This window comes from Suricata suricatta, chromosome 5 (assembly GCF_006229205.1).
Source record: "Suricata suricatta isolate VVHF042 chromosome 5, meerkat_22Aug2017_6uvM2_HiC, whole genome shotgun sequence".
Classification (NCBI taxonomy): Eukaryota; Metazoa; Chordata; class Mammalia; order Carnivora; family Herpestidae; genus Suricata; species Suricata suricatta.
This window is the reverse complement of record NC_043704.1, coordinates 82,425,477-82,442,453: the sequence shown is the minus strand read 5'-3', so window position 1 is coordinate 82,442,453 and position 16,977 is coordinate 82,425,477. Positions and strand designations below refer to the sequence as shown.

The window sequence follows — 16,977 nt, the reverse complement described above, 5'->3', positions numbered from 1 at the left end:
AAGCAGAGGAACCTGCATGGGGGGATGGGGGACTACAAGAATTGTAACTAGCCAGACTAGTGTTTCCAAATTGCCTTCATTACAACATTCCTTAGGTATCCAACCTCAGGAATTTCATTCTGGCCCTGAAGCTGCACAGGAATACCTGAAGCTATTTACCACCCTCTGGTAATCCACTTGTTGTGCCTCCAACCTTCCGCACCCTTTACTTAGGCAAAAGATTCCAGGATAACCAATTCATCTGCCTTTGGAAACCTTCTGAAACTGCCAATCATTCCGGTGCCCTTCTGCCTCCCGCCTCCCCACATCTGTGCAAAAGCCAGATGACCCCTCTGCACTAAACACAAAGCAACATGCAGCTATGTGTGATGGAAGTGGAAAGGCACTGATGACAATCAAGACATCAGGACTCCATTCCTGGCTCTTCCCAGGGATTGCTGTGCGTACTTATGTCACGAACCTCCATTTACGGGTTTGCAGGAAACGAGAGGATGACTTCTAAGGTCGTTGGCAGCTCAGAATCGCCGGTTTAAGACTTGAGCGGGGGGGTTGCCTCAGGGCGCCCTCCCCACAAGCATGAGGATGGGGGCTGCTCTCTCGTCAGCTTCACCTGGGATGCCTTGACCCTAGGACGTTCCCACCGCCAGTTTGGGCCTGACGAGGCCACAGCTACCCACACCCACGGGCCGCGAGCGCGGCACCCCCTGGTGGCCGCATCCGGTAATGTAGCCAGCACTCTCGACCACTCATCCCATCCTACCTGCCCTGCGACGCCAGGACTTCAACAAGAGCCAGCCCTCGGGGACTGTGTCCCGAGGAAGGGGCGGCGGGAGACTAGAAAGAGGTCAGGCTGCACTTCTCAGGTCTCTGGATTCGCCCCGAACCTCCTCTTATCCCCGATCCCAGCCCGCCACCCCAGGTGGGAACATACAGGGGTGACCTCCGTAACAACCAACAGAGAAGGAGCGGGTGCAACGGAAGCTGCTACCTACCTGTGCCCCGGCTACAGAACTGCCGCACCGGCCACTCGACCACGCTCCCGAGCATCAGCCCCGGAGCAAAACAAGCCTTTATAGCGGCATTGGCCGCCAGACTGCGCAGGCGTGCTGCACAGACTCCCCAAGACTGAAGGGAATTGTAGTCCTTCTTCCGGGAGTCTGAGGCTCGATAACGCAGCGGAGGACTATATTTCCCAGAAGCGCCGCAGACCCCTGGAGGAGGTGCCGGCTGCTCCTCCTTTCTACCGCGCTCTTGGCTCTGCACCAGCCTTCTCAGAGCTTCTGCGAGCCTGTCTGGAATCTTCTCTGAGGCCGTGTGCCCCAATGGGTGGCCGAGAGGGTTGACAGTAGCCCTCGGGCGGGGGGCGGGGGGGACTCGGTGTTTGCAGGCAGGGCGGAGCCGACGGTGGGTGGCCGTTTTATGCACCAGAAAATACAGTGAAAGTCATCAGCAGATCAACTAGCCCCAATTCGTGTGTTTTATGGCACTTAACATTTTACGATTCTTTGCTCAGCATTCGACCTGCATCCTGCGCTGAAATCACCTTTATCAGTTTTATACCATTGTCCGTCACATAACTTTGTGTTTTCTAGATAATAAAACTCCAGGATCACAATTTCTACAGTAGCAAGAGCCTTGGAAACGGTGTGCCAACTCACTCCTTTTTGTAAATCAAACTAAGGTTCCCAAAGAGATTGATCACAGTATTTCTCTGTGTATTTCATCATACTTTCAACATGATCATAACATCACTACTCTCTGTTGAGTGCCTACCTACTCTGTATGTGGTGCTTTACATGACATTCTTGTTTCTTTAATCTTCCTAATAACACTGTAGGTATATCTTTTCCATTTCAGAGATTATATATAAAAAAAAAAAGGTAAAGTGACTTGCCCATCTTTACACAACTAGCTAGTGTGAAGACACTAAAGTATCATGATTAATTAACACAGTATTCCTGCAAAAGAATGGATTAATGGGCCTATGAACAGAACAAAGAGGCTGGGAACAGACTCATGCATATATGTAAATATGATCTGTGACCAGGAAAACATTACAGATCAGTAAGGAAAAGAAGAAGTGTGGATAAATAGGGTTGGGAACAATTGGTTATCTGTATTTTTAAAAACTCAGGGATTGCTACTTCAGCCCACACAGAAAACTCTATTTCAAGTAGAGCAAAGACCAACCTTTGAAAGGGAAAACTTTAAAATGTTTGGAAGAGGGGTGCCTGGGTGGCTTAGTCAGTTATGCATCTGACTTTGGCTCAGGTCATGATCTCACATTTGTGGGTTCAAGCCCCACATTAGGCTCTGTGCTGATAAGCTTGGAGCCTGCTTCTAATTCTGTGTCTCCCTCTCTTTCTGCCCCTCCCCCTCTCATGCTCTGTCTCTGTATCAAAAATAAATAAAACATTAAAATAAAATAAAATGTTTGGAAGGAAATGTGAAATAACTTTATGACCTTGGGAGTAAAGAAGAACCTCTTAAACAAGTTGCAAACACAAATAATAAAGGAAAGATTGATACATTTTTACTATATTTGATTTTAAATTTCTGTACAAGAGCCATAAAATGAAAAAAATGAAACCACAAGCTATAACCAACAAAGTTTCTTGATACAAAATATATAAATAATTTCTACAACTCAAAAAGAAAGGGCAAATGACCCAGTAGGAAAATAGGCAAATGATATGAACAGACAGTTCACACACTGTAAAGGAAACCTGAACAGCCATTCAAACATGAAAAGACACCCATTCAGGAAAATAATCAGGGAAATTATAGTTAAAATAGCAATGAGATACTGTTTTAGGCCCTTCTCGTGGGAAAACAGAAAAACCTGACAACACCAACTATCATCAAGGATCTGGAAAAGCAGGATATTCCACACATTGCTGGCAGAATATCAACTGATAGAACCGTATTAAAAAGCAGTTTGGCCATATTTAGTAGATTAGAAATAGGCTATAGGGCTGTATTGTTAGATCCCTAGCAGAGCCCTAAAATTTAGTGGCTTGGAATCAAGAAGTTTATTTCTCTCATAAAAGTCTTAGTTAAGTATCCCAGATCAGTAGTCAGAGACTACCAGGGTGATGGTGGCTCTATCAGGTTCAACATAAAGCTCCAAAATTGTTCTACTCGTTGCCATCACCAGTCACCCAGGTGGAAGGAAAAAACTAAAATATGGAAAAGTGTGACCTGGTCTTAAGGCACCAGCAGGGAAGGAATACACATCATTTCCATTCACATTCTACTAGTGACAACTTAATCATCTGGGCCCATCTAAGTGAGACGGAAACTGGGAAATGCAATCCTCAGCTAGGCAGCTATGAGCTGTCTACAATTCCATTACAATGGAAGAAGGAAAGAACAGATCTCAGTGGAAATTAATGGTTTCCACCTCATATGCCTATCCTTGAACCCAGAAATTCCACTTCTACATATATGCTAGGGTAGCCTTTCTTTGTGGAGGCTTCTGCAAGTGATTTAAGCCCTAAGCAAAATTATTTCGTTGACTATCTTCCCAATTCTCCCAAAGATGACACATATCTAGTCTCATTCTAGATGTCCAAGGGAGAAATTAATTAATTACACACAGCGAATACCTTAGGGCATCAGGGCTTAATGCTATTAGCTGAGAAAAGATGCTCTAAAGGGCCTCCCACACATGTACAAAAGGAGATATATTCATTCTGCATGGTCTATAGTAATGGAAAGAATATAAATTCCTTTAACGAGAGAACTGATAACTAGATTATGGTATTTGTACAATGAGCTACTATATAGCAGTTAAAGAACATGGGCTATAATGTATCAGTATGTGTAAGTTTCAAAAACAATGTTGAGCAAAAGTAAGTTACAAAAAGATTCAAATTGTATAACCTAATTTGTATTTATTTTGTAAATATGTGAAAATGTGATATGTTTGTTGGTTTATGGATACACATATAGGTACCTAAAAACATAAAAAAAATACCTGGACATGATGAACAACAATTTCAAGGTACAAATGGAGGTATAGCTTGTGTTGGAAGTACAAAAATAAGATCAGAGAGGGAGACAAAAAGGGCTTCATCTGTTTCTGTAATATTTTATTTCTTTTCAAAATGACTTATAGGGGCGTCTGGGTGGCTCATTTGGTTGAGCGTCTGACTTCAAATTCTGTGTCTCCCTCTATCTCCGCCCCTCCCCTGCTCATGTGCATGCACGCTCTCTCTTTCTCAAAAATGAAAAAACATTAAAAAATTTTAATGACTTATACATGTTAATTTTAACAAGGTTTGGAGTGGGTGGACAGGTCCTTTGAATATCATTTGCTGTACTGTTTGGTGGCTTTAAGTATTTTGTAATAAGAATGTTTTAATGTCATAGGAACAAATCATTTCTCCTCACACTGGGAATATATGCACTTGAGCAGAAGAACCTTGCAGGTCACTGTATCTATATCTGCTGATGAGAATTCCTGAAGCACCTGTGGCCATCTGATTGCATAAAAAAAACTTTTCCTCAGCACACCTTAAGCCACCTTGCTGAGGTATACTACTACTTCCTACTATGCCTCAAACACTGTAGGAACCTAAAACTGCAAATCTGATACCTTGATATAAAATCAAAAGCATCTAAACACCTCCCGGAAATACTCCAGATATATTGATTATAGGCTAAAAGAAAAAAAGATACATGAGCATTGTGCAGCCCTGGTGCCAAGCCTCAATACCCTAAGGTCCTGTCTCTGTCTGTCTCCAGATAGCCTGGGCCAAAGAATTATACTTAATGTATACTTATTTATAAGTATAATAAGATTTATACTTATTTACAGGATAGTGATTGCAAAGCATCCCCTCCTTAAAATGTGTTTGTGTTGTGAGATGTTTTGGGGAGTGATATTTTCCAACCCTCAGACAACAGGCTAGAGTAGAATATCTATTTAAATCCACACTTGTACATATTTTAAAAATAATAATTTGTGTAATCTACTAAAAATACTTGTTCATTCAATATTTGATGGAGATACAATGGAGCTAAAACAGACAGGTTTCCTGCTCTCATGGGACTTAGAATTCCAAATAAACATGAGTCCACATCTAAATTATAACTGTGGTAGGTACAAGACAAAGAGGGTATGAGTTGCATCTGAAAGACAATGGAAGTTAGTAAGGCGAACATGGTGGAGGCGGGCAGAGCAGAGAGCACTCCCAGCAGAGGGAACAACAGAGACCAAATGGAAGGAGAAGGAAAGGAACATCTCCAAAGGCCTTGTAGACCATGTTACAGGTCTTAGAGGAAGAGCAAATGGCAACCACTGCAAGGTTTTAAATGGTGAGTAGGTTAAAGGTTGAAAATTCAAATTTCCATTTTGAAAACTGCACTGTGGCTGGTAGACTGGAGAAAAGAATTAGAAGTAGCTAGAAGAGAATCAGCAGACCTTGGTGATGAATTAGATAAAGTGGTACGAGAAAGAGAGGTGTTGAGGGTACCACATAGGTTTCTGGTTGCAGAACTGGATGGATGGTGGTACCATTGCTCATTGGTTACCAGGACCTAATGCCAAATGGTAATGGTCACTCCACATCTGCTGTGGCATTCACAGCTGAATTCTTCTGCCACTTATGAAGACAAAATTTCACTTTTGCAGATCAATTTTACTATGAAAGTCATTTTAAAAAAATAAGACTTTTTTCAAGTTAGCTAATAAATTGAATATTTTATTTGCCATCACAGAAACAACAGTGTGAGAAAATAAACCTCTTTAACAGTCTCTGGCAACTTAAAAAATTTTTTAATGTTTATTTATTTGAGAGAGAGAAAGAGAGAGCATGCGCAGGGGAGGGGCAGAGAGAGAGGGAGACAGAATCTGAAGCAGGCTCAGAGCCCTACGTGGGGCTGTGCTGACAGCTCAGAGCCCTACATGGGGCTGTGCTGACAGTTCAGAGCCCTACATGGGGTTCGAACCCACAAACCATGAGATCATTATCTGAGCCAAAGTTGGATGCCTAACTGACTGAGCCACCTAGGTGCCCCTAAATATTTACTTTTGAGAGGGAGAGGGAGCCAAGGAGGGGCAGAGAGAGGAGGCAGACAGAGGATCTGAAGCAGGCTCCACACTGACAGCACCAAGCCTGATGCAGGGCTGAAACTCACATTTGTGAGATCATGGTCAAAGCCAAGTCAGACACTCAACCAACTGAGCCATCCAGGTGCACCCTTGACAATTTAGAAAAGAGAAAAGGATTTAATATGTCAACAATTCCAAAACTGGTGCATCCACTGTGAATAACAGAATGGAGTTTCCTCAAAATATTAAAAATAGGGGTGATTGAGTGAGGCCTATATGTATATATATACATATATATATATATATATATATATATACACACACATATATATATGTATATACATATACATATATAAGGGAATATTGCTCAGCAATAAAAATGCATGAAATCTTGTCATTTACAACAATATGGATGGATCTGGAGGGCATAATGCTAAATGACATGAGTCAGTGAAAGACAAACGGCATATGATTTCACTCATATGTGGAACTTAAGAAACAAATGAACAAAGAAAAAAGAGACCAACAAAAAAAGACTCTTTTTTAAATATTTTTTTATTTTGATATAGAGAAATAAAGTGAGCACACAAGTGGGAGATGGGCAGAGAAAGAGAGAGAGAGAGAATCTCAAGCAGGCTGCACGCTCAGTACAGAGCCTGACATGGGGCTTGATCACACGATAGGGAAATCATGACCTGAGCCGATATCAAGAGTCAGCTTGATATCCCAGGTGCCTCCAAAAAACCAGACTCCTTTTTTTTTAAGTTTATTTATTTATTTTGAGAGAGAGAGGGAGAGAATCCCAAGTAGGCTCCATACTGTCAGCATGGAGCTGGATGTGGGGCTCAAACTCATGAACAATGAGATCATGACCTTTGTCAAGGCCAAGAGTTGGACACTTAACTGACTGAACCACCCAAGCACCCCCCCCAAAAAAAAACACAACAGACTCTTAAATATGGAGAACTGGTGGTTGCCAGAGGGGTGGTAGGTGGGGGGATGGGTGCAATAGGTCAAGGAGATTAAGGGCATGCTTATCATGATAAGCATGGAGTAATAATGTATAGAATTGTTAAATTATGATATTATAGCCGAAAACTAATAGAGTACTGTATGATAATTATACTGGAATTAAAAAAAAATTTTAACGCATAAAAAAAGATGTCAACAATCCCAGATGAAAGCCAAATGGCATCACTGCATATTATATAGACAAAGATTTCACAGTATTTTCAATAGAGAACTGCAGTGGGTTAAGCTGAGTGTTCATACAATACACAGCAGTATGGGTACATTATGATAAGTCATATCACATAGTCACTTTACGAAAGAAAAAATTACACACTTCTCACCTTCATAATAATAACACCCCAAGTAATTAGCCATAAAGGTAGTAGTGAGAAAGAAATGAAGAATTGCTTTAAAAAATTTTTAAGTATTGTTATACTGAGATGCACTATCATATTGGCCCAACAAAATAACAGATAGGTGTTCAAAAATTAGCTCCTTGTAAAAAAAAAATGGGGAAATGGACAGCAATTATATAATTTTAATAAAATAATACTATCTACCACATTAAATTCATGTGTCGATTCTATAGTCTTATATGTACATAATTTATAAATGTATTCTAATTTTATGGTAGTATAAGAGCTTTAGGTATAAAGACTTTATACATGTTTTTATGAATGTAAATATTTAAGTGATAGAAATAATTCAACTCAACATCAGGGGTTTAGGAGTTCTGTTTATCTTTTAAGAAAAAATTATTTAGTGTTTATTTATTTTGAGAGAGAGAGACAGTGTGAGCAGGGGAGGGCCAGGGAGGGAGGGAGACACAGAATCGGTAGCAGGCTCCAGGCTCTTAGCTGTCAGCACAGAACCCGGCATGGAGCTCAAACTCACAGACCATGAGATCATGACCTGAGCCAAAGTTGGATGCTCAACTGACTGAGCCATCTAGGCACCCCTTGTTTCTCTTAAAAGAGGTCTAAACCTCATTCAACTTCGGGAACCATTGAGTGATAGAATAAAACCAAATTTCAGCTAGGTATACAAAGCCTTCCGTGATCTGGCCCCACATAATACCACAGCTTCATTTCCTGTTACTCTCCTACTCAAATCTGAGGTCCTCACAACAGTGATTTCCATGTTTTTACTTAAGCTGTTCCTTCCACCATCTAAATCTGCTCAGCTAAAATAAGCATCACAGCCCATAGACAGGCATTGGGATTTTAAACTTCCCAGAATGACAACTAATGGTTACTTAGTCAACTGAATAAAATCATATAGTATGTCTACCGCCTCTTCTGGTAAGATGTGCAGGGGGGATTCTCCCACATTATTGAGAAGTACGAAGTGGGCACCTGTCAGACTGCAACATGAGCGGCAACAGGGTCCCATAGGGCAGAGGAGCCAAACCAATAAAGAATGCAGCCAAAATGGAGCCTTCTCTCTAAAACAGGCTGTCACAGGCTGCAGGAGTCACTCCCAGTCACTCCCCAAAACATCTCACATGTTTTTGCTTTATAAATATGGGCTTCTGATGAGAAGAGATAAACCACTTCAGTCTATGTTTGTGATAACCTTTTTGGCATGAGTATTTGTTTAGGAAAATTAGAAATCTATAAAGACTATATTTATTTTCACTCAAAGTAACTAATTTATTGAATACCATGAGGAAAAAGTATGTACTCTTAAAACACAAATTATATACTTGATTGATTATAAGACCACCAATAATAAAAATTAGCATTGCTTTTTAGCTACCAAAATGCTACTGTTTGGGGCGCCTGAGTGGCTCAGTTGGTTGAGCGATCAATTCTTCATTTTGGCTCAGGCCATGATCCTGGGGTTGTGAGGGCAAGCCCCACATCAGGCTTTGCACTGAGCGTGGAACTTGCTCGAGATTCTCTCTCTCTCCTTCTGCCCTTCTCCATGGCTTGTTCACTCTCTCTAAAATTAAAACTATAGTAAATTGAATAAAAAATTTAAAAATAAAATATTAGTGTCTGAGCACATTTGAGAAGTAATACCAAAACATGTTTTTTTATTTTATTTATTTTTTAAGATTTTATTAGTAATCTCTACACCCAACATGATGCTTGAACTCATAAACCAAAGTTCAAGAGTTACATGCTCCCCTGACTGAGCACACCAACTGCCCCCCAAAATATGTTTCTAAACTCTCATCCTAAAATTGGACCTAGGTGGATGACATGTGAGATACAGCTGGTAGATCATCGATCTAAAGGAAAAGAAAGAAAGAAAATTCCTTTTCAAGCTGGTCTAAATTTATATTGCTCATGGTATCAGAAACAACTTGAAATTGTATCTGTTTTTTACTTCCTATTTGCTTGTAGGTTCTTATAGTTCTAAACAAACTTCAGGTTTTAGAATACCTACCTAAGGGGCCCCTGGGTAGCTCCGTCAGCTCAGGTCATGAACTCATAGTCATGAGTTCAACTCCCACATCAGGTGACCTTGACCCTCGCTTTGGGTAACCTCAAGCCTTTTTGGGTGATCTCGAACCTCACTTCAGGTGAGCACGAGCCTCACTTTGGGTAAGCCCCCAGTTCTCTTCCCGCCCCCCCCCCTTTCTGCCATTTATGGGATTCTCTCTGTCCCTCCTCGCTCATTGCACCTTCTCTCTCAAAGAAAGAAAGAAAGCCACCTTAAAAAAAAAAAAAAGAAACTTTTTTCTGCTCCTGCAGAGTGAGGGATGACCCTTATGGTAACCTAAAGCTGAGTGAGGCTGAGAGAAAAGACTGATGCCCACAGCAGCCAAGTTTGTTTCATTCAACCCAGACATTTTAAGTCCAGAAGATTCCATTCAGGCTGAAACAACCTGAGCAATCGCAAGAGATCCAGGGTAACAATAACAGCTGCTATTACTGCCACTTTTACTGTTATTTTGGCTTCAATTTACTAATTGCTTAGAACAGGAAAGGTACCACACAAACATTATCTCTAACCACATAAACTCTAATAGTAGAGATAGGAAAGCCTTTGTTATGTATCGTTCCAGCTCAGTCTGAAAAGCTTCTTCACCAAAGAAGCTTTATACTCTAACTTTACGCTCACTTTGCTCTCTAAGCCACTCATGACGCTCTCTGGAGCCTTCTCTAATGGAATTAATTCCAGAATAAAAGAGGCTAAGCCCTCCTGATGACTTTGGCCCACTTAACCATATCATGTTTGGTTTCCACCATGAATCTAATATTTGTACATGCTAAATCTGACAAGACCTGTGATCACCTAGGCATGGCATGGTATGTTGAAACTACTTCCCAAGGCTCTTTTAAAATTACACAAGAAAGTAAATCTTAACACTCAGAGGCAAATTCAAACACCTACAGAGGAGAAGCAGGTAACATAAATGAGGGGAGCTGGTCAGGAATAATCGATAGTTGGTGACAGAGACTGATGGTCGGGAGAGAATGTTCCATCCAAACGGCATAACCATTAGCTTTGGCAGATTGTTGCCAAGCAAAACCATGGGTCCAGTATTGCTTGATCTTATTTTTCAAATGAAGCCAGAAATACAGGTATTGCATGAAATCTTCCAATTTTTAATATGTTGACAACTAACTAATTTCTTAAAAACATCAGCAGAGCCAAAACATGAATTTGCAAGCTTTCCTCTCATATTCTCATCAGTCAACTTCTACTAAAAATAGCATTGCCTCTACTCCTCCCCTCTACCTCACTGATCATTCCCTCCATCCAGGAGCTCTGGGTTGCTTTTGACACACTCAAAAAATGAAAAACTAAGACTTGCCAGTACTGAAGTCGTGTTTAAAACCTCGAACTCTGAAGTTGATTACAAAAAGGAGGCCCCGTTTTTCTGGGAGATGGTAGCAAGGTTAAAATAAGTGCATGAGCCACCTGAAAGCAATGGCAGTTATTATGCACCTTGTCTATGATGCATTGCATGCCACAGTGATTCTAAAGTATGAACAGACCATTAGCACTGCCCCAGTGACCAAATATTTTTTCTTCCCCCTCTCCAAACTGATTTTTCAGATTACTTTTGGAGATGAGATTCAGGCCCAGTTAGGGCACAAGGTGGGGTAGGCCTCTCTGACACTCTCTTGGTCACCAGCGGTGCCTGGTAGAAAGATGGCTAATGCCACCTGATACATGTATTATTCAAAGTTAGGGTTCAAGGTGTGGCCTGTGGTCTTTTAAGTTCAACATCACCACTAAGTCCCCAGAGATCAACATTGTCTCAGAGAAGAGCCAAAGTGAAGAAGATGGAAAGAGGTTGGCTCCATGAGCATGGATTCTACCTTTTCCTCATTCACCTGTTGCTTCAAGGTAAGAAAGGACAAGAGCAAGAACAAATCAAACATATAACTTCTAAAAAACAGACAAACCAGACTAGTTTTTATTATTCCTAGATAGTCAATGTCTGGATGTTCATTTTGGTAAAAATGAAAACTCAAGACACTAACAGCTTTGTACCTCTTTGTAAGATCCTTCTGTCCCTGTGTTTCTATTGGGCCTCTTCTCTTTGCTAATGCCTTTCTCTTTCTAGGCACATAATCTAACTACATGGTTTTTGAATATCAACTAATGTTAAAAAGAAGAAAATTCTTTCTCAGCTCTCTTGAGTCAAATTAAATGGAACAGAGAAAAGTCTAAAGGGAAGAAGGTGATGAGAAGATTGGTCATGAAAAAGGGAAACATTTTCAGTAAAAATTTTCAGTGTAAATTATTTTTCTCATGCATTATTGAAAATTAGTGATGAGGGGGCACCTGGGTGGCTCAGTCTATTAAGCATCTGACTTTGGCTTAGGTCATCATCTCACGGTCCATGAGTTTGAGCCCTGCATTGGGCTTTCTGCTGTCAGTGCAGAGCCTGCTTTGGATCCTCTGTCACCCTGTCTCTCTGCTCCTCCCCCTTCTGATTCTCTCTCTTCCTCTCTCTCCCTCTCTCTTCCTCTCTCTTTTTCTATGTATCAAAATAAATAAATAAATAAACTAAAAAAATGATAAGGGTTAGCACAATATCAGAGATAGTATGAATACACTCTACCAGACTCTACCACATAATTCTCTGTTTATGCATTACAAAGTATGACTAGAAAAGGGTTAGGTATAAGATGAGTATCAAGGAACTCTCTTCAAGGTAGTCTCAGTGGTGATAACCACTGTGTTTTAGATGAGAACAATCATAGCATATAGTAGAGATACAGTATATCCTTATTAACCTGAAAAACTTAAGTTCCTTCCTTAGGGTCCCACATATCTCTGACTACCTACCTGATTATTGCTCTTGTCATTAATTTATGATTATCTATGCTGCATTAATATAGTGAGGAGAACTGTGATTCCAAATATTGTCACTGATATCACCCAAATGGCTCAAGGACAGAGATAAGCAATGGAAGGACACTGAGTGAAGGTGGAGAAGTTTGTGGTGAGATTCAGCAGGACACTGAAAAGTGGCGGTCAGGGCTGAGTTTGCCTACATGTTTGGACAAATTTTGCATGGGGACAGAAACAAAGGCATTGAGGATGGAGTCCTGACTCAGCTCACCTCATCAACTTCAACCATTTGCCTACCAGCCCAACCCGCACTCCCTGGCCCCGGAAGGAGAAGCTCACACACTTCTCCCATGCTCCCTGTTTTCTCTTTGTGAAGAAACGCTGCATAGCCCCCAGCCCTGATACTGTTCTCACAGGGTCTCTGCTCTCTTCAGGAAGAGGAGATACATTCACCGTCAATTGCTCAGGCTTTGACCGGCATGGGGTGGATCCTGTCGCCTTCCAAGCAGTGTTTGACAGAAAGGCCTTCCGTCCAGTCGTGAACTACAGCATCCCCACTCGTGTCAACATCTCCTTCACTCTGTCTGCCATCCTGGAAGTGGTGAGTCCTGGCTCAACACTGCAACGTGCTGAGCAGCAGCGAGTGGTGGGCTCCTCGCCTAAATTATGTAAAATGAAAATCCCATTCCATGGGGTGGGAAGATATGACAGGGAATACTTCAGTGACATCATAGCAGGTAAAATCTGTCCCTTTTTCAAGTACTCCATAAGAAACATGACCCCAATGTGCTTTCATACTGTTCTTTTTTATGTTTTCCACATATCCTGGAGTATTTCACCTAAAATTTTCAGTGGTTTATGATTAAAAATCATAATTGCGATGCAGAACAGCCATGAAAATGAGAAAGAGGTGGGTGGTGACATTGGACTTGACTTCATGGAGGCAATTATCCCAGATGAAAATTGTTTTTTAAGGATGCACATCTTCAACTGATGACATCTTTCCTGTGGCTGAACATGGTATGATAGACTTTTTCCCTTTACTGTGGTACCTCCCTTTTCCCACGGCTGGGTCCAACTTTGCAGTTTACAATGGATAAAGCTTAGAATACCCACAAATTAGACAAATTCAAACCGAGCCAGACCAACAATGAAAACACACATTTTCCCTATTATTCTGCCAGTTGTGGAGTACAGAGATGGGGCACAGGGAGAAGGCAGCATAAACCAAGGTCATAGAAGATGATACTTAAGTGGCTCCATTCCAGGGACTCCAAAGCTGAGGTCAATGTCTCCCTTGAAAGCAGCAAGGTAGAAGTAGAAGAAAGGCTTTGTTAGTGCATTGTGATATCTGTCACCAGAGAAGGGGTAGGAGAGCAAAGAAATGAGAAAAAAAAAAAAGAAATATAAAGTGCAGGAGACCAAGAGTGACTGAAACAAGTTCACATCCTATCTGTCTCACACCATGTTTTCCTATAGATCTGGTACAATCCATTCATCACGTGGAACCCAGAGGAATGTGGGGGCATCAGGAAGATCAGTATAGCGGCTGAGAATCTTTGGCTTCCGGATATCTTCATTGAGGAGTTGTGAGTATCAGCACTGAGGAAACAGCAAGAAGGAAATGCTATCTCCAGGAAATGGAATGATATAACCAATAGGGGGCATACAAAGACTCAGTTTAGAAGGAGCAGGGTCTGAATTGGGTTTATAAAAACCCCAGTACATGGCCATAGGTGGAAGGGGGAAGTCAGATGAGTGGGGTTGGAGCACAGGAATGGTGTGACCTGAGAGAGTAAGAAGGCCCAGACTGACAGGGAAGTCACAGTACCCACCTTCCCATCCTTCTCACATACAGCATGAATATGGATCAGACAGCTACAGGTCTCATGGCTTATGTCAACAGTGAAGGTCTCATCAAATACGATAAGCCAATGCAGGTGGTCAGCATCTGTAACCTGGACATCTTCTATTTCCCCTTTGATGAACAGAACTGCACACTCACCTTCAGCTCATTCATCTACACAGGTAAATGAAGCTCTTTATAGTAGTCAGTTGAGAGGCAGGGAAAATGTTTTGAGAAAGAAGTGGCCGGGAAACTGGAAACAGTGAAGAGGGTTTCACCGAAAAGGTTGTGGTAAGGAATGCAACAGTCTGGGTAAGGGATTTGGGAACATTTGGGAAGCTGAGTTGTCTGGGTCTCTTTTGCAGTGGAGAACATGCTCTTGGGCATGGAGAAGAAAGTGCAAGAGATTTCGAATACTTCACAGGACCTCATTCGGAGCAAAGGGGAGTGGGTACTTCTGGGTATCCACCAGAGAATGATGAAGATGACTGTGGGCACCAACCAGTATGACCAAATTATTTTCTATGTGAGTTCAGAGGCCATGGGGTGTTCTTCTCTAAGATGCATAAATATGTTCCCCGCCAGAATGTAAGCTCTCCCACTAGAAAATAAGTTCCACGAGGGTGGATATTTTTATCACTTTTTTCAGTCATAAATTTCCACTACTGAGGACAGTACTTGGAACTCAGTAAATATTGATTGAATAAATGCTCCCTGGGGATAAAACAAAGCTCCTATGGCAGTGACTCATAGTGAGAGTGAGCTTCCCATCTCCCATAGCTATCACAACTCTTTAGAGGCAAGAATTTTTAAGTTTATTTTTAAAAGGATATGGTGGAAACATTATGAAACATTGTCTTAGGATATTATGCCTTCAAATCTTGGTGACCTCAAAATTATCTGCCACTGTCTTGCCTTCCCTCCACTGGTCATGAATGGCCACCAGCAAAGTCACTAGCAATTATACCTTGAGAAAGCAAGCAGAAATACAGGGATAAAATGGACATGATACCTAAGAATCTGGTCCCACAGTCCTGCTAAGAGCACACTGATAGGGTTAAAAGTGGAAATGGAGAAAGTTGACACCTTGGGTCAAGAAGGAATGAGATGCATTTCAGTGGTAAGCAACATGGCAGAGTCAAACCCTGGAAAGGCAGACAGTGGGGATCAAGATGACTTTGTTGAAAGACAGGACAGGGAGTTGAGGTAACATTTCCTTCCTAGACAGTTTGATCTGGGACATATCTCAACTCTTGCTTTTAACTGGCTCAGCAGCCTCCCAGCCTACTCCTCTCTTGCTCCCCTCTTTTCCTCCCCCAGGTGGCCATCAGGCGCAGGCCCAGACTCTATGTTATAAACCTTCTGGTGCCCAGTGGCTTTCTGGTTGCCATTGACGCCCTCAGCTTCTACCTGCCAATAGAAAGTGAGAATCGTGCCCCATTCAAGATGACGCTTCTGCTGGGCTACAACGTCTTCCTGCTCATGATGAATGACTTACTCCCTGCAACTGGCACCCCCCTCATCAGTATGGTTGCTCCCTCCATCAAGAAAATGAAAGCAAAGTGGGTGTGGGGTAGGGAGATAGACCAGTGGAACCTGGTCAGAATGAAAAGGGATCTTGGAAAAGGACCCTGGGATGAAAGAGGAAACACAAAGTCCTAGGAGGTACCTCTGGCCCTCACATTGACCCATCTTCTCTCCAGGTGTCTACTTTGCCCTGTGTCTGTCCCTGATGGTGGCCAGCCTACTGGAGACCATCTTCATCACCCACCTGTTGCACCTGGCCACCACCCAGCCCCCACCTATGCCTCAGTGGCTCCATTCTCTCCTCCTCTACTGCACTAGCCCAACAAAATGCTGCCCCACAGCACCCCAGAAGGGAAACAAGGGCCTGGGCCTCAACCCCACCCATCTGTCTGGTAAGGGGCGTCAGCACTGCCCACACATTCTCTTCTCACACCTCCACTCCTCTGCTCCTGCCTCCTTCCCTGTCCCCCTTGCTTCCCAGGTAAATTTCATGGTCCATGGCTGCATCTCTGTCTCTGTAGGTGTGAAGGAGCCCGTGGAGTTGGTGGGAAAGGTGCCAGGTCCCAGAGAGGCAGAGTTAAATGGGTGTCCTGGGTCACCAATGACCCATCAGGAAGATGAGACCCAGAAGCAGCACTTGGTCGACCTGTGGGTGCAGTTCAGCCACATGATGGACACCCTGCTCTTCCGCCTCTACCTGCTCTTCATGGCCACCTCCATCATTACAGTCATTGTCCTCTGGAACACCTAGGCAAATGCCCACCAAGCTCTAATCTTGCCTCTGGAAATCATCCAAGCTCCCTTGTACATTCAAATCCCAGCCTCACAGCCCTGTAAACCACCTTGCTTTCTGCTCAATCCTTCTGTGCAGTTTCAGACTAGACCTGGATAATTGCCTATGCTTCCCAGGGTTAGGTCCTTGCTCCTGCACTCCATCAGCTCCCATCAGCCTTCCCATAAGTGATGCTTGCCTGGCTCCTCAAGCTCCTGGAATACTTTCTTGATTTGAATTATCCCCAATAAACCCCTTTGCAGACAGCATGGGCTCTTCCCTACCTTATATTACAGTATCAAATATCTTGGATTGAGAGTCTTCTTGGAGAAACTACTCATTAACAAAGTAAAAAGGATTTTATAAAACTATTAAGCAACTTGTGAAAGTGAGGAAAGGGGAGAGAAAGGCTCAAAACCCATTACAAGGAATTATAAGAAAATAGAGATTAATCTCCTAAATCCAATTTTCCCAGATTTAAGCTCTAGAGATTAATAATGT

The 16,977-nt window shown here is 42.3% G+C and overlaps 2 protein-coding genes across 4 annotated transcripts in view; one reads left to right on the top strand and one right to left on the bottom strand.

The window, feature by feature from the left end:
- Positions 1-1,080, bottom strand: part of ABCC5 (ATP binding cassette subfamily C member 5) — an 89,223-nt gene extending 88,143 nt beyond the window's left edge. For 2 of the 3 annotated variants that reach the window (XM_029939782.1, XM_029939786.1), the window contains exon 1: positions 993-1,080. The gene's annotated coding sequence lies outside the window, so the exon portion shown is untranslated. Of the gene's footprint in view, positions 1-460; positions 499-992 lie in introns of those variants that run through there. The other variant, XM_029939784.1, reaches the window with a different exon arrangement.
- Positions 1,081-11,313: 10,233 nt separating this feature from the next.
- Positions 11,314-16,715, top strand: LOC115292732 (5-hydroxytryptamine receptor 3D-like). Its single transcript, XM_029940766.1, is given in 10 exon segments — positions 11,314-11,374; positions 13,305-13,351; positions 13,811-13,920; positions 14,190-14,225; positions 14,227-14,363; positions 14,556-14,609; positions 14,612-14,703; positions 15,498-15,750; positions 15,881-16,096; positions 16,226-16,715. Coding segments are annotated over 10 exon segments (1,236 nt in total). The 3' UTR covers positions 16,456-16,715.
- The last annotated feature ends 262 nt before the right edge of the window (positions 16,716-16,977 follow it).